The sequence below is a fragment of the Caretta caretta genome, chromosome 6 (assembly GCF_965140235.1).
Source record: "Caretta caretta isolate rCarCar2 chromosome 6, rCarCar1.hap1, whole genome shotgun sequence".
In the NCBI taxonomy this organism is placed as follows: domain Eukaryota; kingdom Metazoa; phylum Chordata; order Testudines; family Cheloniidae; genus Caretta; species Caretta caretta.
Genome location: NC_134211.1, coordinates 118,359,749 through 118,384,149, shown reverse-complemented (window position 1 = coordinate 118,384,149; position 24,401 = coordinate 118,359,749). Strand labels below are relative to the sequence as shown.

The 24,401-nt window shown below is 43.4% G+C and overlaps 1 protein-coding gene and 1 long non-coding RNA gene across 2 annotated transcripts in view; one reads left to right on the top strand and one right to left on the bottom strand.

Annotated features, from left to right (window-relative positions):
- The window catches only part of LOC125639157 (uncharacterized), a 92,673-nt gene that overhangs the window by 37,142 nt on the left and 31,130 nt on the right, over positions 1–24,401 (bottom strand). The gene's annotated exons all lie outside the window — the stretch shown is intronic.
- Positions 3,666–24,401, top strand: part of HIF1A (hypoxia inducible factor 1 subunit alpha) — a 41,625-nt gene continuing 20,889 nt past the window's right edge. The window contains exon 1 of the mRNA XM_048855734.2: positions 3,666–3,901. Coding sequence (XP_048711691.1) covers positions 3,876–3,901 — 26 coding nt within the window. The 5' untranslated portion in view covers positions 3,666–3,875. The remainder of the gene's footprint in view (positions 3,902–24,401) is intronic.

Here is a 24,401-nt window from a genome sequence, read left to right as displayed (position 1 = left end):
TTACAGCAACGCCAACTGGCACCCCTAGGAGCATTCATTACAACATTATACAATATGTATACAGGCATGCAAAAGGTTACCTATATGCACCAAAACAAGTGTAGCTCCTTATGTGTCATTATTGCATAGTATATCACATTACCCAGCTTTGTATGAGCATTTATTATTGTTTGTTATTGTTATTTATTTATGTCAATCAACTATGGGGCCCCATTGTATTGGGCACTGTACAGACAGAGTAGCAGACAGCACCTGCCCTGAAGAGTTTATAATTTAAATTGACAAGATAGACACAGCATGGCAGAGGGGGTATAACACAGAAGCAGAGTGATCTATATATGATGGAATATAATGAACGCTTTTGTCATAGGACTCAATCTTGTGAGGGGCCAATTGCTTCTGGTGTATCTCACTTCTGTTTACCACTCACAGGATCAGACCCATAATCCACATGATCAAGGAGACATAGTTTATATTGCTGTGGAGCCTTCAATGCTAAATGCACTGACTCTGGCCAAAATTTCCTCTCTTCACTCTCCCTAGTTGTGGTTGCATGGTGTGCCATGTTCTAGTTGTTATTCTCTTTCCGAGATGTTTCCTACCGTTTGTCTGTGTGCCTGTGTTTATGTAAAGCTTCCTTCATGAGGCCTTCCTATGTTAATCTCTTCACCAACAAAGTATTGGCATGCATTTATGCTGGCACAGTTGTCTCCTGTTTTGTATTTGTCTGAGTTCGATTGCAAGCTTGTTGGGAAAGGACCTTGTCCTTGTGTTTGGTAAAGCACCACGTATGCTTGTCATGCTGCATATGTAAAAATACTTTGACATCCTTTGGAACAAAAGGTACTAAACTAATGTATTATATTCAGCATAGAACATTTTCTTAATACTATATTAACATAATTTATTTTACCTGTACTGTATTGCAAAAGACAAGAGATATTAGTCGTATGTGACAACATGAAAATTGTATCATGATTACATTGCAATCATATTTCTCCTACAGCGAGGCTATGTTTGTAGGAGTCCTGCTCCCACTGAAGTCAGTAGAAGTCTTTCCACTATCATGATGAGAGTTGGACTGAGTCCACTGAACCCAGTCCTGCAAACCATTATATACCTGAGTAGCTTTTTGCAGGTGAGTAGTCCTATTGATCTAAATAGGATTACTCATATGTATAAAGTTATTCAGTAAGAGTCTGCAGGATTGAGGACATAGTTTGTAAAAGATTTTAGTGCCTTGACTCTTTAGAGTAGTTGCATCTATTTGTTCTGCAAATGGACAGTGTGTTCTCTGAGCCATGCCCTCTGACTTCTAAACTTAAATGTTTGAATCATTGCTACGGAACATTGCCTCCTGCCACTTCCCCTACACAGCTCCAGGAGCAGCTCTGATCTGAGTCAGGAGTGCTCGCCGCACCTTCTGTCCAGTCTGTGATGCAACTGCTCAGTAGCACCCCTACTGGCCACATGGTGCATCCCTTTGGTTGCCCCACTCCTTACCTGTAAGAGCCCAGTTGGTTCTGCCTGTGCCTAGGAGAGTACTAATCAGAGGACGGTTCCTCTCCCTCATATAACTTACAAGAGGGAAAAAGAAGAGAAAACTATGAACCAACAACCAGTTACATCCCCCTCCCTTTCTGTCACAGTCCCAGAACAGATGAGAGCTCTACGGGCTGCTCTAATTTATGCCGGCTGTCTGTGGTCCCTAAAGGACATAAACCAGCTGTGGATAATCTGAATGCAGCACATTCCAGCCACTTTCCCTCCCTGTGCTGCACTGCAGAAGCTGCAAGGAGAAAGCTATGCTGGCTCTCAGTGCCTGGTGGCAACTTGAAACTGGTTGTGAGTTGGAGTGCTCCCTTTTGCACCGCCTGAGAGGCACAAACAAAGATGAACAGGACAGAGCATATAGCCCAAAGTACTAAGCGTGGCCCCTTGAACACTGAAATAACTTGTCCAGCCTTAAGGCTGAAAAGGTTGGACCTGACTCCTTTACATCTTTCATAATGAAAAAGAAGCTTTTAAAAACATTTGAGTTTTAATAAGGGTAACTGGAAATTATGCTTTCCTTGTGGTGTACAGTACCATGTGGAAACAGAAAAGAGATGGTGAAATTTTTTCATCAATAGTTTACATAATAGTGTGCTGTCATGGATGTATATGTATTGTCCCCATAAAATCTCAGCTATGAGGCTGAACAGTTTTTTTGCATGTTATAAAGTGTATTATTTGGTGAGTCTCATCAGTTGTACTTGGTGCTGTATGAAATACAGAGAAAAAGCACAAGCCCTGGCCCAAGCATCTTACGGTCTCTAACGGCCTTGTCTGCACAGGGGATTTCACTCATCCGTAACCAGCCATCAGTGTACCAGATGGAAACCCACTCGACAGGCCAAGCCATGATTTACAGTTTAGTCAAGTAAGGGTAAGTTGCACTGGCAGCAGTCATGGTTTGTAGTGGCTTACTCTTCCTATGCTAAGGGTATGCATAAGTAACTGGCCATCCCTGCCTGAAATTCCTGGGGACAAGGCCTTTGAGCCTTGAACCTACAATCAGACCCCTGTGGATGGCTCCCTGTGCCCATGCAGAAACCCACTGAAATCAATAGATGATGTAGGGATTAAGCCATGTGTGATTTCACAGGATGCAAGATATTACCCTAAATTAACAAATGTTTGAAATCAATCTTCCTCAGCAGACCTGTCTTGATGGAGGGCTCTGTGTGGCAGCTGTGTGTGTGTATACATTTTCTTTACAGGCCTGCCGGTGTGGGTGGTGATGTCTCTGCAGGCTTCTCTTGTTGATGTTAGTAAGTGCTGGTGGTGATACGCTGCCCCATCTGCGTCTCCATGTTGGGGAGGGGAGTTTCTCAGGCCTCTCTTTGTGTTTGGAGGGGTGAAAACCTCTGCAGACCTGTCTCTATCAACAGAGGTAAGGATCTCTGTGTGGGAGGGGGTTCTCAGTGGCAGGCCCAGGGAGCGAGGGTTTCTCTAGGACCACTGGGGATGTGCGTAGGGGGAGTGTCAATGTCAGGCTCGCAATGGGGGTCTTGGAGGCAGTCTTGGGGGTCCCTAGACTCCCTCTCTGCATGGGGGGGGGAGGTCTAGCCCTGCTGTGTGCACGGGGTGCCAGTGGCAGGCTCGGGGGGGGTGGATCTCTAGCCCCAGGGGGTGCCGGTGGCAGGCTGGGGGGGGTCTCTAGCCCCGCCAGATGCCGGTGGCAGGCTCGGGGGAGGGGAGGGTCTCTAGTCCTGCTGTGTGCACGGGGTGCCGGTGGCGGGGAGGGGGTCTCCAGCCCCGCGGGGTGCCCGGGGTGGCGGGCTCGGGGACCCGGCGGGGGGTCTCCGGCCCCGCGGGGTGGCGGGCTCGGGGACCCGGCGGGGGGGTCTCCGGCCCCGCGGGGTGCCCGGGGTGGCGGGCTCGGGGACGCTGCAGCCTGGCCCCGCCCCGAGCACTCTGCAGGCCGCGCCGTGTCGCCGGGGGCCGGGCGGAGGGGGGCTCGTCCCCAGCCCGCCCTGCACACAGCCCAACACGTGAGACTCCAGCCCCCGCCCAGCTGTTTGCTCAGCTGACCCAGCCGGCGAGGGGGGCCGGGCGGCGGCGCGGCCTCTCAGTGGTGCGACGCCTGGCAGGCCCGGCCCCGGCCGCCTGCCCGCCCGCCCCCTCGTCCTCCGCCTCCCAGCGCTCGGCGAGGAGCGAGCAGCCCGCAGCCTTGTGCGGTCAGAGCCGACGCCGAGCCCGTCCCCTCCGCAGGCCCCGCCGCCTGCCCCATGCGCTGAGCCCCGGCCCCTCGGCTGCGCCTCCCCCCAGCGCCGCGCTACCCCCTGCGGGGATTGGAGCCGCCGGCCCGGACTGCGACAGGGGCCGCCGCCATGGAGATCACCGGCGAGAAAAAAAGGTACCGGGGCCCGCTCCCCAGCCGCGACCCTCCCCTGCCCCGGGCCTTCCTCTGCCTCTTTAGCTCCCCGTGGCGCTTCCCCTCCTCCTCGGGCCTGCGCCGCCCGCCTCATCCGCGGCACCGGGGCCTAATCCCCACTACCCCCCCCCCGCCCGGTCTGTGGGGCTGGGGCTCGTCCGCCTGTCCGCCCCGCCGCCCGCTTCCCACCCCAGCCTGCCCGGGGGGGTTGGAGACCCCCCGAGGATCTGCCCCCTTCATTCCACCCCCTGTCACATTCCCCTTCTCCTCCCCCGGTTATACTCTGTCCTTCCCTTCCTTTCCCCCCCCATCCCTCCTTCCCTGCCCCCGGGCGCCCCTCTTGCCCCCCCCAACCCCCCTCGCCTCCCCATCGGCCTCTATTCCCTCTCCGGAGAGTGCTGCACTCTCGTTTCTCCTCCTCCTCCTCCTCCTCCCTGCGGTCCACGTCGCCATTTTGCGGGGGAGGGGAGTGCAAAAGCTGGATTTCAGAAAATTAATATCCAGGATTTGCGCGGGGAGCTTTTGGCCGTTCTGTTTAATGCATCTTCGTCTCCAAGATAATTGATTCACATCAGTGACACTTAATGCATAGGCCCGGTGGAATTCAGTGGCCTGAGCTGCTTTTTTGCTGCCACACGGAGCATTACACAACTTAATAAAATAAAATAACCCCAAAACCCACCCTTGTTCTGCTCTTGGCTTGGAGTAAGTAGGGAATGACTTGCCGTTGATTAACTGTGATGTGTGTTCACCTGATTTCATGACTATGTTCTGTGTATAATTTCAGGTTTCAGAGTCGCAGCCGTGTTAGTCTGTATTCGCAAAAAGAAAAAGAGTGCTTGAGAGTGTAATAGTGTTTGGATGAGAAGAGGGGGTGGTTTTTAGTGTGTAGATTTGTATTAATAAGAACCATACTCTTGTTTAAAGCTCTCTACAATCTGTCAGAAAATAGATACACCAGATTAATAAAGGTAGAACAGTTACAGGCAGCAGAAACGAAAATACACAGGTGTTCAGTAGTTATTTCAAAAATTGATGGATTTTTAAAGCCAGATTGGGAAGGAAGAGAATGTCTGTATATGCTGAGAAAATCAACACAGTATTTTTTTGAAAGGTACAAATGTGATGAGGTGTTCTGATACTGAAAACAACTCCAGAGTGCTGTTTGTACTGGAAGGGATATGTGAACAATGAACTGTGACGTCGTCGTCGGGGGTTTTTCTGTTTTTTTTTTTTTTTTTTTTTTTAAGGCATCTTCTGCAGTTTTGGTTTCCATAATTGGCTGGTTTTTGTTGAGGTTGGGGGGGAGGGAGGAAGAGTGGAGATTCTTAAAATTTTGAACCCATAAGTAAAAATTCCTCTTCAAGACGCTGATCCTCTAGAAAAGAGAGAGTTTACTGAACAATGTATGTTCCAAAGTGTAAATAACTTTCTTCTCTAAGAATTTTTAATTCAGATTCAAAAGGGGGAAATGAAAGCTTCGAGAAATAAACCTTATTGTATGTTGAAGGTGTAGAGTTTGCTGGGGAGCAAAGTATTTTGGTTATTAGGTTTTTAGATTAAACAAACTCCACCAATGCGCTTTGAGGAGGGATTAATTTAATCTCCATCTGCAGAAGGCAGAGTATGTTTATATTGTTGTTGTTAGGGTGACCAGATGTCCTGATTTTATAGGGACGGTCCCGATTTTTGGGTCTTTTTCTTATATAGGCTCCTATTACCCTCCTCCCCCATCCCGATTTTTCACATTTGCTGTCTGGTCACCCTATATTGATACCTTTTTTGAGATTTAGAGTAGCAGCTGTGTTAGTCTCTAAGTGCCACAAGTACTCCTGTTTTTTTTTGAGATTTGTTATCTTGGTCTTTGTATCAGAGAATCATCTGAGAAGGTCAAATGAGAGAAAGATATAAAATGCTTTACTATTTAAATCATACTGGAAGTGAGACGAATTAAATATCTTTGTGGCTGAACTAGCTTTTTCTGGTGGATATTGATTTTGTGCAGCTAGAGGTTGCAAATACTGTATGTGAAAATACTGAGCAATTTACTTGTGGGGGAAGTGCTACCTTTGCACCAATTGCAATTTGTTTCAATTTAAAAAAAAAAGTCTTATGTAGCAAAATGCATACAAGTAGGGTACATATGGGTGGTTCCCCTTCTAAACTCATGTGTTCCACTCAGCGCTAATAACTATCGGGAAGCCTCATAGAAAATGTTGCACCATAAGTAAATGACCTTTACTGAGCTTGGCCCAGTTTAAAGGCTGGTCTTGAAAAGGTTTGGGGGGTTCAGTTTTTTTAGTCCCTTCATTCTGTGTCCGTGGCTGTTATTTTTCTGACCACCCTCTTTTATTTGGCAGCTTTTTCCCATTTTCCTGCTGCTGCTGGATGTGATCTGCCATTTTATTTTTATTTTATTTTATTTTTCGGTGTAAGAATCAGTGTACATAGGAGGGAGGGGATAAGCTAAAGGTGAAGCTCAAGAATGAGAATTTATTGGCTGCTGCTTCCTGGAGACCTACTTCAATGTGGGAAGAACTTCCTTCTGAATCTTCCTGTGAAGTTGTATTAACTCTAAAGTATTGTGGAGTATGTTTTTTGTTTGAAAAAGAAACAGTATAAAATTTAAGTTGTAATTTAGGAATACTCTTCCTGATGTTATAAATGCATAGAGCAAAGATGTGGGTAGCCATAAAAGGAAGGACATGAGTTGACATTTATGCAACTTGGAGCAGAGAACTTGTTGAAAGTCTGTGTTACTTGAGAGACAAGATGAGTGAGGTCATATATTTTTATTGAGCCAATTTCTGTTGGTGGAAGAGGTAAGCTTTCAAGCTACACAGAGCTCTTCTTCACCCACCTTGTCTCTCTAAAATCTGGGGACCAACATATCTACAGTACTGCAAACATCAAATGTTACTTAACAGTCCCAAATTGTTTGAGGTGGGTTAGGTTTGACTGTGTGTATTGAAGGATTCTTTGAAGCTGATTCTTTCCATTTTCCAGTAATGTTTTCTTGAAGCTACAGAAATGCAACATTTGAGCCAAAGCTTTAGTGATGATGACTCACTACAGTTTAATTTTCTACTCTCATACATTCATTTAGTTGAATCTTTCTTATTTTACACCACATGAACATTGATGCTTATTTTTAGTTTTGTTAAAGTTTCTCTCATATTTAGAGACGCAACATAAATCCTGTGGTGGTTTCCATCTTTTTTTCCCCCCGACGTGTTGGAAACAGAACTAAATTTTGTAAGAATTTGGATAAAAGTTAGTATTTGTCATAGAGCAGAAAAAAAGTTGCAATACTATAAATACAGGAGCAGCAAAGATTGGGAAACCATCTTACTTGACAGTTTACTCTGGAATTTAGTATAAGAATAAAGGAATCTTAACACTTGGGTACGTCCGATTCATGAGTATTTGCAAGAGGATATAAAGTGAGACTTGTTATCTGCTAGTTGAGTGTGCTGTGAAGTCCTGAACTTAATTATGTAGGTGAGTAGCTATAGGTATATGAAGAATGAAAAAGAGAAGCTGTATGTAAATGTAGATCAGTGATGATAGTAATTTTAAATGTGAATTGGTGGCTTATGGACTTACTGACTCATGGAAAACTTTGAAAGACACTTGAAAGCCATTCTGCTTTATATAGCTCAGAACTTCTGTAGTTCTAGTTTCATTCCTTATGGACACTTGAGCCCAGTATAATTAACAAACTGACATATTACTGACAATTATTTGGGTTTTGCCTCTTCCCTTGCAGTTAAACCATCTTCAGTATGGGTTCATGGAGGCCTGTTGCCACTTGTGCCTTGTGGGGAGAAACAGGGTCTCTGAGAGGGGTTTTTGTTTTCAATTAGTAAGCCTCGGTTGTTATTCTTTTGGGCTTTTTTTAAACAGGATAATACCTTTATTTCCAAATAGGGTCTCTTACTCTACTGTTCAGTTCTTTGGTGTGAATTTGGCCAAAAACAAAAGTAATCCAGCTTAAAAGGATAGTATATGCTAAAGTAATGTTTTAGCCCCCTAAATTTTATAAACTGGGTACAAATGCTTGGTGCTGCCAACAGGGTTTTTTCTCTGTGCTCACCATTAGCAGCATGACGCTTGCGCCATCTTAAGTGTATGTGCTGCGTAGTAAAACTAGTTAATATTATTAAAGACATGCTGCTTGTGACTACACATACTAGAAAAGGAAACTAAACAAGAACGCTATCATCTTCTTTCTTGATACTATAACATTTATTTCCTGAGTATTCAATAACTTTTGGAGTAAATTGTTCCTTCTGTTTTAAATATTATCTATTAAGGGTAACATACAGGAGAATTTTAAGAGGTAATCTCGGGTGTTCAGTATGCCTTATATATCAGTAGTTTACATGTCTCATGTAACACTCATATGCAACACTCATATTTGGTTTCTAGTTTCATTAAAACTACAGTTATCGTCTGCATGTTTAATTCTTAGTTGGGACTTAAAAACTTGACTAGACATCCATTATTCAATTCCAGTATGAGAAAGGAGGGTGTGGTCTCCACCAGCAAAACCTGATGAGAAGCCAAGTTCCAAGGCCAACAGATACACAGATGATGAGGGGGGATGACCGTTTTGCTGAGGCTATTCCAGCATCTTATCTCTGGAACCATTCATCATGGACTTTGTGTTTTTAAAAAAAATCTCACTGTTAACACTGATTCAGCTCTGCCAGTGTGAGCAGTGGTGGGAAACTCAGCCAAAAAGGCTAATCTATGTCATCGATATCAGTTACTGATTAGTAAAAGTCTGAAAAATGTGAAGTCGCACCTCCCCAGGTGTTGTGAGAGGGGGAGATTTTCTGTCTCTTTATGCATAAGTACTTCCTGTTTCTGCAAGGGGGGGGAAATGGTCTCCATTGCTTTACCTTTTTAATCAGCCATGTTTTGTGTGGCGCATCAGAGTAATTAGCTCCAGTGTCTGTTTCTGCAGCTTCTCATTGCTTTACTAAGTATGCATAACATGATATGCACAAAGTTTTGAATATCATCAATAAAAATTATCAGAATTTTGTTAATTTTACTTTTTTGATGTTTAACAAAGTTATGAGTAACAGAAAAGTGGCCCTGGAGCAATCTATCGCCAAGATTTGGAAAAGGACTAGCTTTCGAACAATAATCTAATGTCAAATTATCTTCACAAGTGCAAGGGCTAGAAACTTTTTGGTAAATGATAGACAATCAACATTTGCAGAATCTAAGCTAAGTACTATTGCTAGCTAGCTAGGGCAAGCCTCTGTCTTGTCTGGGGCCAGCTGATTTACCAAGCCCTGCTTCTGAATAGGGAACATCTAAAACATGCATTGCTTAATTTTTTCACATTGTTCTCTTTGTGGGGATGTTTCCTATATAATTTTATCCTAAATGAGAAAATAAGTAATTGAACATTAAAGGTGATAATTTAAAAAGGGAAAACAGGGAAATGTTCTCTTAAAAAAATCTATAAAGAAGGCATGAAAAGTGTTTAATTTGCAAATTTTTGTGTATGGTTTTTACACATTAGAAATCCAGCCTTCTTTTCCTTTGACTGCTAGATGGTGCCTGGAGAACTAGTGAAATTGATATCCTAAGAGTAAAAAGACAGAAAACTGAACAGTTGGAAGGAGAAGTGTTTTTTTTTTTTTTTAGTCGCTTATTGTTTACAACTTTAACACTTAATTTCACTTGACTAATGAGCATTCTGGATAAAGGATTTCATTAAAGATTCAGCACCCTTGCCCTGTGGTAAACTGTTCTGAAAAAAAATATTCTGGGACCACTCTCCATGTGACCACGCCTATGCTGGAATAAGTGAGCTCACAGAGTGAGCTATTGTGAAATATTTTATTCCAGTTAATTTCCCTATGCAGACAAGCCCTGCGAGTCAGCTCTCCAGTTCATATTCTTTGGTCCACCAAAAGTCTTCCTGAAAAAACAGGGGAATATCAGACTTGACATTCCTGTTACTTCTGAGGATGGAAAAAGGGCAGAGCAAGCACAATGCCGTTCCCTGCCACTTCCATTTTTGTTAGAAAAATCTGCCTTTACACATCTCTAGATCCTTGTCTGAGAGGAATATTTCTCCCTCGACTTGTCTGCAAACAGGAGGGAGAGGAGTGGGCAACAGTTTTGTGACTGCTGGTTGGTCAGAATCTTCCTGCTAGTGAGAGAATGCAAGTCGGAGACGTGTAGCTACTGAAGCCTTGTTTTAACTTTTCCGGTGTGGCTCCATCAGTGATAATAGTGGGAGAACTAGCATAGGTAGTGTGTGGGTGAGAGCCGGTGTTTTAATTTCCATGCTATCTAGGCCTGCTCTGATGCAGCTGAAATACCAGCAACTGGTCTGCACTAGATGACCGCTGTTGCTACCACCAGTGAATCTGTAACAATGGTGGGAAACTTTAAGGAAAAATGTAGTGTAGAGAAGGCCTGATAGGCCAAGTTGTCAGCTGGTACACAACAGGCATACAGCAGCAGGGAGCAGTGGTAAGAGTCTGTTATCCCAAGTTCGCTGCGGCCTCCTTTAGCATGCTGCTCTTTCTTCTGGCTCCTCTCCCTCATTCGTCAGGATGCATCCAGTCACTGCTGGGGGGAGGAGGGGAAGGAGCTGATGCTGTTACCATGGTTGGGGGGCATTAATTAGCTCTTGGCTCAGTACTAGGGCTCTTTGTGAGGTGAAAGAAGATACCCTTCCCCCATTGCACTCCCCATCTTGTTATGAGAAATGGTGAACATTCTGTCTAGTAAGAGCTTATCTAAGCTAGGGTAAAAGGTGTATTTTAAAAACATTTTGGGTAAAAGGTGTATTTTAAAAAGACACATTTTATGCCAGTCTAGACAAGACCTAAGAAATTCTCATACTTTCCTCTCAGCCCATTGTTGATGGAAGAGGGAGACCTTGGTGCTAGTGTGACTGGGACTAATGTCAGTGATGTAACAGCATGCACTTGTTCCCTGGTGCTTGCAACTTCCTCCTTTGGATGATTTGAGGGGAACCTTAGACCTTTTAAAAAGAAAAGGAGTACTTGTGCCACCTTAGACTAACAAATTTATTTGAGCATAAGACCTTTTGTTTCCTCTGTGTAGTTGGATTAGGTATAGAAGTTGATAAGTCTTTTGAGAACACTGAGACTGTTGGTAACAAATTAATCTTTTCCAATCAAGTATTTTTTAATCATCAGTAGAAACTGTCATTAACAGTTACTGTTTGTTTGAAACTCTTATCTTTTTTTGTGGTTGTCAGGAACCTAAGAGACTTTGAAAACTTCTTCCGTTTAGTCTCTTCTGCTCATAATTACAGCGAATGAACCAACTTTTTTGAATGTCCTTGGTACTTGCTTAGCCAGGGCATATTTAGGGAGATGAGTGTGGTAGTGGTATTAAACTAAAACCCAGAAACTCATGTGTCAGCCAGATTTTCCCCTAAGAAGAATAATCAAAGAGAATGTCCTATGGCAAAAACCAGTTGTCATATATTTCAAGAAAGCATTTGATGCATCTGTTGTGATTCAATTGGGAACATTTTTAAGAGTTATGGTATGCCAGTAAAAATAACTAATATAATCAAGGCAGCTTAACAACAGTATAGAAGATCTATTTTGTGCTGATCTAGCTAGCCTAAGTGACAGCTCAACCAACATGCAAATAAAGACCAGCATTGCAAAAAAGATGGGGTTAATAATCAATTGTGGGAGGAAAAATCAAATGAGAATCCCAGCAACTTCCAACTCAAGCATTACTTTAGAAGGCAGAGGAATAGAAAGAAGTGAGTTAATTCACATATGTTGGCAATAACATGCATGCAAGCCAGTGGAGATGGCCATAAGGAAATAATGTCACAAATTGGTAAAGTGGCAGCTGAAGTCCCCAGCTTAAACAAGATTTGGTCATCGAAAGTCTACAACTTAAAGACCAGACTACAAATGTTCAACTCAAATATTATATCTGTCTTAATGCATGGATGTAATAGCTGGAAATCCCCCAAAGGTACAGGCAAGTCTCTAAATGCCTTAGAAAAATACTAAATATTAAATGGAATGAATTTATAACAAATGCTGAGATTTATCAGAGCATTCAACAGCTCATTTTCTCTAAAGCTATCCAGAAAAGAAGATGGAATTATTTAGGATATCTGTTAGGAATGAAGCCAGAGCATCTGCCATGGCAAGTGTGCTCTTGGGCAACTGGAGGAACACTGAAAGAATCCCTCCAAATACTACCTGGGGAGGGAAAATTTGTGGAACTTAACACAGAGAGAACATGCAAAGAGTGGTCGAGGATAGACAAGGATAGCAGAGCATTGTTTGTGCTTGAAGTGATGTTCAGCAGTCTGGGAAGAATTCAGATTATGGATCTTAGCTTCCAGGAACTGGTGTGATTTGGCCTACCATAAAAATGCTATTTATAATGTTGTAGGTAAGATTTTTCAGTTTTGAAAGAGTAGCATTTCAAAACCATTAGAAATGGAGAAATTATTTTAATATGGATGTATTCCAGCAGTGTGTCTTTAAATACTATTTGTGTAAATCACAAACCCCAACATTCCCTAGGGTTCTTTTTGGAGCCAGATCCCCCAACTGATGGAGCTATGCCAATTTACATTGAAGCTATGTGAGTTTACGCCAACCTGAAGATCTGGCCCAAGGTGTTTTGTTCAAAATAAGCGAGCTGATAAAGGTGAACGCCTCATCAGATGTATACATATATAGTATCTGACCTGTATTTGTTTAAGTCTGTAAGATCCAGACTTATAATGGCAGTGTCCTCCATTTTGACATCTACAGCCTTTGCATTGGTATATATGAGACATTTTAAACTGCCCTGCTGGCACTGGAAGTCTGACCTTTCAAGAATATCACTCTATGAGTAGCTCTTAGGAGAGTATAGATAGTTATTAAACTTGATTTATATTGCAAACTGACTAGATTTACTTCAGACCTCATGGAGATTTATAACAGTTGGCCACATGTGGCTTCATGTTTTCATCCTACAGATAATAGCTATTAATAATTTATTATGTATGTATTGTAACTCGTAGGAGTCCCAGTCATGGACCTCATTGTGCTAGGCACAGTAGCAACAGAGCAAAAAGATAATCCCTGCCCCCAAAGAATTTACAATCTAAGTATCAGACAAGAGACAGACAGATGGATACACAGGCAGTCTGATGGAGGAGTGCAAGAAAACAGTGAGAGGCTGTGGTCTCAGCCACCACAGCCTAACTGTTGTAAAGTTTTTGTGGGTATCATGGCAGAGCAGAGTTTGAAGAAGGATTGAGTTAGTTTTGTAGATATTTATGGAGAGCTTCTTCGAAGTCTTAGGGTTAGCATCGGAGAAAGCACAAAGGTGCTTGCTTGAAAATTTAACAAGTGGGTGGTAGAGGCTGGCAGCATGGGCGGATCAAAAGTAGGAGTTGTTGATTATTTAATACGCCAGAGAAGACGGAGCCAGTGGATGGATACAAAGCAGGGGGAGATGGTCAAAGTAAGGGGACAGGAAAATGATCTCTACAGCAGGATTCTGAATGGATGGACAAGATTGTATTTGTCAAGGCCAGAGAAAAGGATGGTGTTGTAACTGAGATCCTAGATGAGAGCCTGGACTAGAGTTTCAGCTGTGTGGATGGATAGGAAAGGGTGCATCCTAAGAGATGATATGCTGAAAGAATCCGCAAGACTTGGGACATAGCCTGGATGTGATGATCTGTGTGTGAGGGCTCCAACTCAGAGATGACACTGAGGTTATGGGCCTGAGTGACAGGCAGGTTGATGGTATTTTCCATGGTCAATGAGAAATGAGATAGCAGGGAGAGTTTGAGCTCTGTTTTAGCCATGTTGAGCTTGAATTGATGGCGAGACATCCATGAAAAGATGTCAGAGAGACAGTCCAAGATTTTAGTTTGGACACAACATGGACTATTTGGAGTAGAGAGATAGAAATTAGCAAAATATTTTAAATAGTAGTATATGAATGTATATTTACTAAACATTTAAGGAAAAATCTGCAAAGTTAATAAATTTGTAACTTGCATGGCATTGAAAAGGAGCTCAAATGAAAAATTGAGCAAGCTGCAACACTTCGTGCTTACAGTACAATAAAACTGTTAAAACCTCCCAGCATTGTAATACAAAACAAGTCATTAACTTTTATTAAATATACCCTTTTCAACAGTTTCAACACTGATGTGATTGTTGTAGTAGTACCTAGTGAACAAGGATGACATCTGTTTTCTAGAATCCATGTTTTATTGTACTCCTAATTAAAATCAGACTAGCTTTTTTTATATGGGGCTCTTTTTACATTTCAAGAGGGAAAATAGAGTTTTAAGAACTCAGGACATCTGATCTTCAAAAATTTCTTTATGCAACTCGCATCCCAGGATAAACTTACTAATGAACTGAAAAGGCAAAATGTTTCTTAAAGGCCTGTATATTTTGTGTTTGGCATTTTAATTTTCATGATCATTTGAATGTATGGAATTGTACGGTCAAGCTAAGTGTGGCTTCACTTCTCCTTTTTAAAAAACAAAAAACTCACCATCTATAAAGCCTGCATCTGCAGCTCCTTCCAAGATATGAAAAACAAGAGGCGATGACTAATTACAGTAAAAGCTGTGTTATCCGGCACTTTATCAACCGGAAAGCTCTGTAAATCAGCATTTCTGATATTCATTGAAAGTCCGGTTTATAGTCCGATTGGCGTGGGGCTGACAGGCTCCCTACCTGGCTCCACATGGGTCCCTAGAAGCGGCGACATGTCCCTGCTGCTCCTAGACGGAGGAACAGGCACGAGGGGTTCGGAGTGCAGGAGGGGCATGGGAGGGTGGCACTCAACTGGGGTGGTTCCCCACAAGCAGCAACATATCCTACTGCTCCTAGGCAGAGGTGCGGCTAGGCGGCTCTGTGCAACACCCCTGCCCCGAGTGCTAGCTCCGCAGCTCCCATTGGCTGGGAACCACCAGTGTTGTGTGTGTGAGTGCATGGTATTGTGGGGGGAGAGGGGCGCTGCAGGGGAACCGCTCCCCACCCCAAGCTCACTTCCGCCACCCTAGGCCTGAGCGGGAAGCCGCCGCCTGCTTCTCAACCCTCCCCGGCTTCCCGTCAAACAGCTCATTCGCGGGAAGCCGGTGCAGAGAAGCAGAGCGGGGCGGTGGGTTCAGGGGAGGAGGCGGAGCGGCAGTGGGCTGGGTGCAGGACGAGGAGCTGGTGGTGGGTGCTCTGCACCCACCAATTTTTCCCCATGGGTGCTCCAGCCCCAGAGCACCCAGGGAGTCGGCGCCTAAGGCGCCACTTTTGATGTGATCAGTGAGGGGAGCAGTCACTCCCCCGCCCCTAGGAGCCAGAGGGATCTGCCGGATGCTTCCTGGGAGCTGCCCCAGGTAAGCACTGCCGGGACTCCCCATCTCACCCCCCGGCAGGTGCCTCTGGCTCTTAGGGGTGGGGTGGCCATCCACTACGGTGGCCCACGAGACCCTCCTGCCCTGTTCTGGGGGCAGTCAGGGGACAGGAGGGGGGTGGATGGGGCAGGGGTCCTGGGCGGGACGTCAAGGAACACAGGGGGGTTGGATGGGGCAGGAGTCCCGGGGGGCAGGGGTGGGCAACGACCCCCTCATGGGGTGAGGAGGGAACCCGTTGTTAAGGTTTTGGCAGCTCATCACTGGGTACAAGAATACTAAGTTAGCTGCAGATTTAACGTTGTCTAGTAATGTAGCTGACCCAGCCACTGCTGAACCCAGGACCTACTACAAATCAGACCACAAGTGCTTAGCTCCACAAAGAGGATCCATCGGGGGGTGTTCTGTTTCAAGCTTCATCAGGACTCCTGTCCCTGCACCATTTGTGACATGGTTTCAAAAGTTCGACCTAAATTTAGTACACTATTGTGTCAAGTATCAGGAGTAAAGGATGAGTGAATCCCCTGGCTGCTCAGCTGAAAATACCACAAGACTGAACCTTTAGAACTTTGTCTTGCATGAATTAACTTTCATCAAATGAAGGTTTATCTAGTAGACGAATCATTACATTTATACACTAAAGAAACTGCATATAGAATACTGCAAAGACAGACTGAATTCTGCCCATTTCAGCTCAGGATGGTCCCTTTGCTTCCAAGCTTCAGAACTTTCACCCTCTTCCTGCTCCAGTCTGTGTACAGTAACTCTTCACTTAAAGTCATCCTGGTTAATGTCACGTTGCTGATCAATAGGGAACATGCTCGTTTAAAGTTGTGCAATGCTCCCTTATAACGTTGTTTGGCAGCCGCCTGCTTTGTCTACTGCTTGCAGGAAGAGCAGCCAGTTGGAGCTAGCTGGTGGGGGCTTGGAACCAGGGTGGACCGGTAGCTCCCCTATCAGCTCCCCGCTCCCCTAAGTTCCCTGTGTGGCAGTTGCCTAGCAGGCTATCAATTGCCAGCAGTTCAGCTGTCTCTGCCTCCCGCTGCCCTGTGCTGCTCCTGGACCCTCCTGCTTGCTGTGCGGGGACGGGAGGGGGAAAGGGGTGCTAATATCAAGGTGTCTCCCTTCCCCCCACTCCTTTACCCCATCCAAAGAGCAGTGGGGGGGACACAACAGGTATCAACAGGGCTCAGGACAAAGGGAGCTTGTGGGCAGCAACTGCTGTCTCAACTTGCATATCTACTTAAAAAGGCAGTGTACTTAGAGTGGTGTCAGCGTACTTAAAGGGGCAATGCGCGTGCGTGTCTCTCTGTCACACACACAGGGTGTGTGTCTCCCCTCCCTCCATTTGTGCTGCCTTGTAGAGTCTGAGGCTACATTAACAACAATGTTAACCCTTGAGGGCTCAGCCGAGTGCTAGTTCATCATTTAGCAGTAAGGCATTCCCTGGGAAATATTCCACCCTCTGACTCCACCTCGACCAAGCTTCATAATCATCATTGCTGTTTACAGTATTAAATTGTTTAAAACTTATACTGTGTGTATGTATATGTGTGTATATATGTATGTCAGATTGCATCTGACGAAGTGGGTATTCACCCACGAAAGCTTATGCTCCAATACGTCAGTTAGTCTGTAAGGTGCCACAGGACTCTTTGCCGCTTTTACAGATCCAGACTAACACGGCTACCCTCCTGATACTTTACTTCCCTCAGTTTGTTGCACTCATCTGCTGGCAGCTGATCCTTAAACTCCTCTATCTTGGAATAATGCCTTCTGCCATCTTCCCAGCTTTGACACCTTCCTTTCTTCATCTGTCTTTCACTGAATATTTCTCTGCATTCTTCACCATGTTCTCAGTTCCATCTTTGCTGAGGTCACCACAAGACCGGATCACAATTTGCTGTTTGCGTCCTGTCCCTTATCCTTTGCTGAAATGTGAACAGTGCTGTTAGCGTCGGTGTCAAAAGTGACTTCAATCTGGGGCACTCCATGTGGAACTGTAGAAATTCTAACCAGAGTGAATTGCCCAAGAAGCTTGTTGTCAGCAGCCATCTCTCTCTCACCCTGGCACACTTTAATCTCCACTTGAGTCTGTCCATCAGCTGCTATAGAAAACACCTGGCTTTTCTTGGTTTGGAATCTTTGTGTTCCTGTTGATGAGCTGAATGAAGACACCTCCCATCATCTTGATTCCCAGGCACAGGGGAGCCATGTCCACCGGGAGTCATGTCCACTAGCAGCATGTCTGTGACATCACCAGCTTTGAATAGCAGCACCAATAGCATCAGTTTTATTGGGATTAACTGTTTTGTAAGGAGCACCGTCAAACAGATCCTGCGCAGTCTGCTGCCCTTTAGGCATTCTGTTCATGCCACCAACCAGGATAATTTGCCAGCATCATTCTTGCTGATTTCAGCATCCTGCATGGCTTTTTAGCAAGGTGCTACTGTCATCCTGATCAGATCTGCTACAGTCCGCTTAAACTGGGAACAACTCAGTATCCTGCTCAAGTGCTTTGGTCCAGAAGCATACATAGTAAGATATGGCAAGTTAATGTCCATTAGCTCACACTTCACTTTTTCAAATGCAACTCTCACTGTCTGAAGAGCCATGTTGTTTTGTCAGTGCCCGCCTCTCTTGAATTCCTTAACCGTATGCCTCTCTTGAATTCCTTAACAATGCTGCAGCAAATCCTGATGAAAATCTTCACCATCTATGGTCATTAACCCCTCCCATCTATGTGAATAGAGGCAGTTCTCTCTACTTGCACATTCAGGAAGACAACTATGTTGGCTTTCATCTGGAAGATTGTCTTCAAAATCATAAGGAATAGAAGTTTGGGTCAGATTTGTGATATTGTAGAAACTTGGGGGATGGAGGGGGGCAGAGTTTCAGGCTTCAGTGCCTAAAATTAGTCACCCAAGTGTGAAGATCATGGTCTTAGTTTTTTGAATGAAAACTTTAATTCTTCAGAAACTGGGTGTCTCTTCCCCCCACTTCGTCACTGCCTTTGCCTATGAAAAGGTAGGAAACTTTTTCTGCCATGCATTTGCTAAATCATAATACTTATTTTCAGTTACTAGAAGTAATTAGTTGGTGAGCAAAATACCTGTTGGTAAGTATAGTTCTTACAGTTTAAACTAAGATTTTCAATGAAGTGAGAGAGAAACTTGATATGCTCTTCACAAAATCCAGAAAACTTCAGCTCAGTTTCTTAAGATCAGATTTATATTTAACTGAGATTTTAAACGTTACCTCAAACAATTTACTGCCAGCATGACAGCCCTACTTATAACATCAAGCGTTAAGTGATTAAAAAAACTAATCGCGATTAATCATGCTGTTAAACAATAATAGAATACCATTCATTTAAATATTTTTGGATGTTTTCTACATTTTTCAGATATATTGATTTTAATTACAGCACAGAATACAAAGTGTACAGTGCTCACTTCGTATTTATTTTTTATTAGAAATACTTGCGCTGTAAAAAACTAGAGCATTTTTTCAATTCACCTAGTGCAAGTACTGTAGTGCGATCTCTTTATCATGAAAGTTGAACTTACAAAGGTAGAATTATGTGGGGAAAAAAATCAAGCCTGCACTCTAAAACAAAACAATGTAAAACTTTAGATCCCACAAGTCCACTCAGTCCTATTTCTTGTTCAGTCAGTTACTCAATCAAGTTTGGTTACAATTTGCAGGAAATAATGCTGCCCGCTTCTTGTTTAGCCAGTGTCACCTGAAAGTGAGAACAGGGGTTCACATGGCACTGTTGTAGTTGGCATTGCAAGATATTTACGTGCCAGATGCGCTAAAGATTCATATGTCCCTTCATGCTTCAACCACCATTCCAGAGGACATGCGTCCATGCTGATGACGGGTTCTGCTTGATAACGATCCAAAGCAGTGTGAACCGACGCATGTGTTTCATCATCGTGAGTCAAATGCCACCAGCACAAGGTTGATTTTCTTTTTTGGTGGTTCGGGTTCTGTAGTTTCTGCATCTGAGTGTTGCTCTTCTAAGACTTCTGAAAGCATGTTCCACACCTCGTCCCTCTTAGATTTTGGATGGCACTTCAGATTCTTAAACCTTGAGTCGAGTGCTATAGCTATTTTTAGAAATTTCACGTTGGTACCTTTGCATTTTGTCAAATCTGCAGTGAAAGTGTTCTTAAAACAAACGTCCTGGGTCATCACCCGAGACTACTATAACGTGAAATATATGGCAGAATGCAGGTAAAACAGAAGAGGAGACATACAATTCTCCCCCGAGGAGTTCAGTCACACATTTAATTAACACGTTATTTTTTTAACGAGTATCATCAGCATGGAAGCATGTCCTCCGGAATGGTGGCCGAAGCATGAAGGGGCATACAAATGTTTAGCATATCTAGCATGTAAATACCTTGCAACGCCAGCTTCAAAAGTGCCATGCGAACACCTGTTCTCACTTTCTGGTGACATTGTTAATAAGAAGCAGGCAGCATTATCTCCTGTAAATGTAATCAAACTTGTTTGTCTTTGTGATTGGCTGAACAAGAAGTAGACTGAGTGGACTTGTAGGCTCTAAAATTTTGCATAGTTTTGTTTTTGAGTGCTGTTATGTGATAAAAAACCCCCACTACATTTGTAAGTTACACTTTCTCGATAAAGAGATTGTACTATAGTACTTGTAGGAGGTGAATTGAAAAATACTATTTTATCATTTTTACAGTGGAAAATATTTAATAAAAAATATTAATTTATTATATTGAAGTGAGCACTCTCCACTTTGTATTATGTGTTGTAATTGAAATCAATATATTTGAAAATGTAGAAAAACATCCAAAAATATTTAATACATTTCAATTGGTATTCTATTGTTTAACAGTGCAATTAATTGCGATTAATTTTTTTGAGTTAATCGCATGAGTTAACTGCAATCAAACCACAGCCCTAGTTATAATTAAGTATTTATCAGGTTTTACTGTTGCCTGCGTTATTTTATTTCATCAGTTAGAGATCATGACGTGTATTGGTGGTTTAAAACTGGAATCTGAGGGCAGCCTGTGGATTCTTGGAAACCTAATAGTACTGAAACCTTCCTGTGAGGTGGCTGGGGTTAAACCTAGTTATTGGGGAATTACAAAAAGGCAGGTCATGATACAAAAGTTACTATGTGTCTTTTTGCTTAAAAGTCCAAAATAATTTGTATATCTAGCCACTTGAGATGTTACATTAATAGTAATGGTCTTTTTCTCCCCCCGCCCCCCTTTGGATTTTTAGATAGGGCAGGAAATTAAATGTCACAAGAAAATCTATATATGCAGCTAAGTGGGAGAGGACTTTTCCATTACATTTCTAAGTGTTTTGTGGTAAATCTTTCCTTCCTATACCCAGATCCTTTAGATTAGGTAAGAGTAAACAAATTGTTTTTATTGGATAGTAGTCCTGTGGTTACTATTTTGGTAATAACCTGCACCTATATTTAAAAAGCTATGTGGGTGGGGGGTGTCTTGAGTCAAGGGGCAGGAGGGGAATTTGAGTCAAGCTCTCCACAGTGGGCTTTTGCAGCAGACGGACTTGGGCGTGGCAATTCTAGGCCATGTCTAGTTGCACAGGCTTAACTAAAATTGGTTTGTACCTGGCTTATTGATTTAAGTTAAATATAAGCCAAATTTAATTCTGCCTTTGCAGACTTTGCACTGTTTTAAGTAAATCATTTGAAACAGTTTTGTTAAACCAGTGCCGGGAGAAGTAGTTTATTTCATCCCGATAGTCGGAAGGAATCTAACTTCAACTGGAAACATCTGCAACAGAAATTAGAGGGAAATTCAAAGAGCCCGGCTTCTCGAATTGAAACACATTCAAGTTTGACTGTTCTGAACCAATATATCCAAGCCATTACTTAACAGGACAATTGTGGTTTTGTCTGAGAAGGGCAAAATGGACACATTACTACAGGAAACGATTTGAGATATTTCAGAGAATGACTATAGTTCCTGAAATCATGCGTTAAATCCCCATTTGTCCAAATATCTGGAGAAAAGAATAGGCAGTAAATAACTAATGATGATTGGTTGGGTTTGTTTTTGTGTTTGTTTTTTTTGCATCACATAATTAACCAGAGGAATAGAAAAGCTGGCAGAAAAGGCACAAGAATGCATGGGCTAACAGGACCCTGCTCATGCTGCAGGTCAGTCACGCCACAACTGCTGGACTAACGAAATCCTGCTTGTTTTGGGTTGACCACGCCCCATACAGCCAGCCCTGGAGGGCTGAGAGGAGCAGCTCAGATATAGAGGAACAAGCAGGTGGTAAGAGGCCTCGTGGCCCACCACTTGTTAAAACAAACAGAGTGATAAAACAAGGTGTGAGTCAGCCGTATGGAAGCCTGCCTTGCTCACCCTGCGATCCAGTTTGAAACAAAAGGACATGTCCATGCGGCTGTTAGGTAGCTTTGCTTGGTTCAGTACAGGATACAGTGGTTGCCAAAACCATGTTAGCAGCTTCGAAATTTTAAATAGGTTGGTTATTTGGGGAGTCATTGGACAAAGTGGTGACAGTCCTCAGATAAATTAAAAAAGTTCTTAAAGAACCGTCCTGGTTCCAGACATGGGAAAGGAAAAGCTGACCTTATTACAGGCCTAAGTATCCTTTTCATGGCTACTCTGGCTAAGTAATGGCTACTCTGGCTAAGTAATGAAGGTGAGACTACAGCAAAAGCAGGTTAAACATGTCTAAGTCTAGAAAGAGGAGAAGCCAGTCTTCCCTCCGTGCAAATGCCAGCACTAGAAATGCTCTCTGGTTGCAGTCGGCTTCTCTCAACAACTGACAGATGGGTCCTGGATGTGGTTCAACTGGGGGATTACCTTGCATTAGTTACTTGAAGGATGCCTACCTTAATATGCTGGTTCACCAATGCACAATAGATTTTTGCAATTTGTTCATGGGACCAATCATTTTCAATATAACACGCTGTTTTTTGGACTGTCATCCGTTCCTTGAGTGTTCACAGAAGTCCTTGTCGTCTTGGTGACTGTTCTCAGGCCGAAGAGTGTACAGATGTACCTTTTCCTGGACAATGTTCTGTTCAGAGCCTGTCCTTGGGTCCAAATGGTGCAACAGGATGGATTCATAGTAAATTCTGAAGAGTCATCTTCAACCATCTCAGCACCTAGTACATCTTGGAGTATTGATAGACACAGAGGCCCACAACTAAAAGACAAGACAAGACCACCCTCCTAAGTAAGCACTCTAAAAAGTTGGACTCTTCCCTGTTTCTCTCTAGGGGAGAATCTCAGAGCCAACACCCAACCGCTGGTCCCTCTTTCAGCAGCAACACAGATCATCATTTCTCGACTGGTCATTAGAACACAACAAATCAACTGTGATTTTGTTTCTTTGGTTCTAATTTCCCTTTCTCTTCATAACTCAATCAGCCACGTTTTCTTTAGCTGATCATAATTCATTTTCCCTTCTTTCTCTCTTCGCTATTTCTTTTCCCAAAGGGACTGTCAATGCTTTTTTCTCTGTTTTTCCTTCTACAGTACTTTTACTGCTTTTGGCACTTAGCAATTCACATTGTTACAGATCGCATACCTGCTACCACCGTATGTAGCAGTTCAGGGCAACTGCATCTATATTTCCGTTCAGTGTACAACAGGGATACTCTCAGCTTTCTAGCTCCTCAGCTATTGCCTCTTATGTAGAGACCTTTCTGACTGGGGTATTTCCAGATTGCACAGTTTCCTGCCTTTACTGTGTTTATTCCCAGCACAGATAAATTGTCCAAGGACACCTGCTTGCTTTCTGTTCAGAGACCGTTAACGTGTCTTTAATTGCCAAAGTTATAAGGCACCACACAGCACTTCTTATGCAAGCCTATTCTTAAGGTAAAAAGCATTACAGAGAAAACATACTAAAAACAGTAAAAGAACTTACTTACATACTAATAAGCTTAACAGAGTTCACTCTAACATAGGTTCTGGCAGGAGCAATCCTTCTACTCCCCACCCAAGCTGATTCCTCGTGGTTATGAGTTCATCACCGCTGCAACTCAGAACAAGTACCCAGTAGGCCCAGTCTTTCCAAACCTACCCTAAGGACTGTTCAATGAATCAGGAAGAAGGTCATGAGCCAGTTTAAAATCAAGTTGTTTATCCAAAAACCCTTTATTTTTCTTCTGGTCCCTGGAGAATACACTTGAACTAGTATATGCTTACCTCTCCAGGAAGTAGCTTTAAATGGTTGATAATGGAGGAAGTGCATGAGTCTCCCCGCTTCCCTCCTGCGGAATGTACATACAATGCCACAATAACACACACACAATTGCATTTTAATACAATGTACCCCAAAGGTATTAACCCTTAAGGTTTATTCGGAATATTGTCCATCTGTCACAGTCACAGCTTGCCACCTGCCCAGTCATTATCTGATTGTAACTTACTGTGTGCATCCCAGCAGAGGTGAGTTTTGAGGAAGGACTTGAAGGTGGTGGCGTTACAGATTACAACTGGGATAAGCTCCCAGTGACAAGGACCAGCATAGGAGAGAGTATAGATGTGTTTGATGGAGGAAAAGGAGGATTAGGCAGTGAGGCTGGCATCTTTGGCAGAGCCCACCTTGTGATGATAGGTCAAATAGGAAGGGATGGGCTAAATTGTTAAGAGCTTTGTAAGTAGGGACAGGAAGTTTGTCTGATGCATTAGGAGAAGAGGGACCAATGGAGGGGATTAAAAAAGAGAGAGAGAGAGAGGTGTGTGTGATGTAGTCAGAGCAACAAACCAAAAATAACTTTAGCAGCTGTATTCTGAGTGAATTTGAAGGATAGGGCAAGTTTGGAGGATTGAGGCCAGAGAAGAGGAGTTCACAATAATCAAGACATGAGATGGTCAGGGCTTGATCAAGAGTTCAGCAGTGAGTAGAAAAGGTCATGTCTTGCATATGTTGAGGAAGAAGCCGCAAGATTTAGACAAGGTCTGGAGAGGTGGGTAAAAAAGCTGAGTCAAATATAAAGCCAAGATTATAAACTCTGACAGGTAGGGCAGCAGTGTTGTCCATCATGGTAGAGAAAAGGGGACAGGG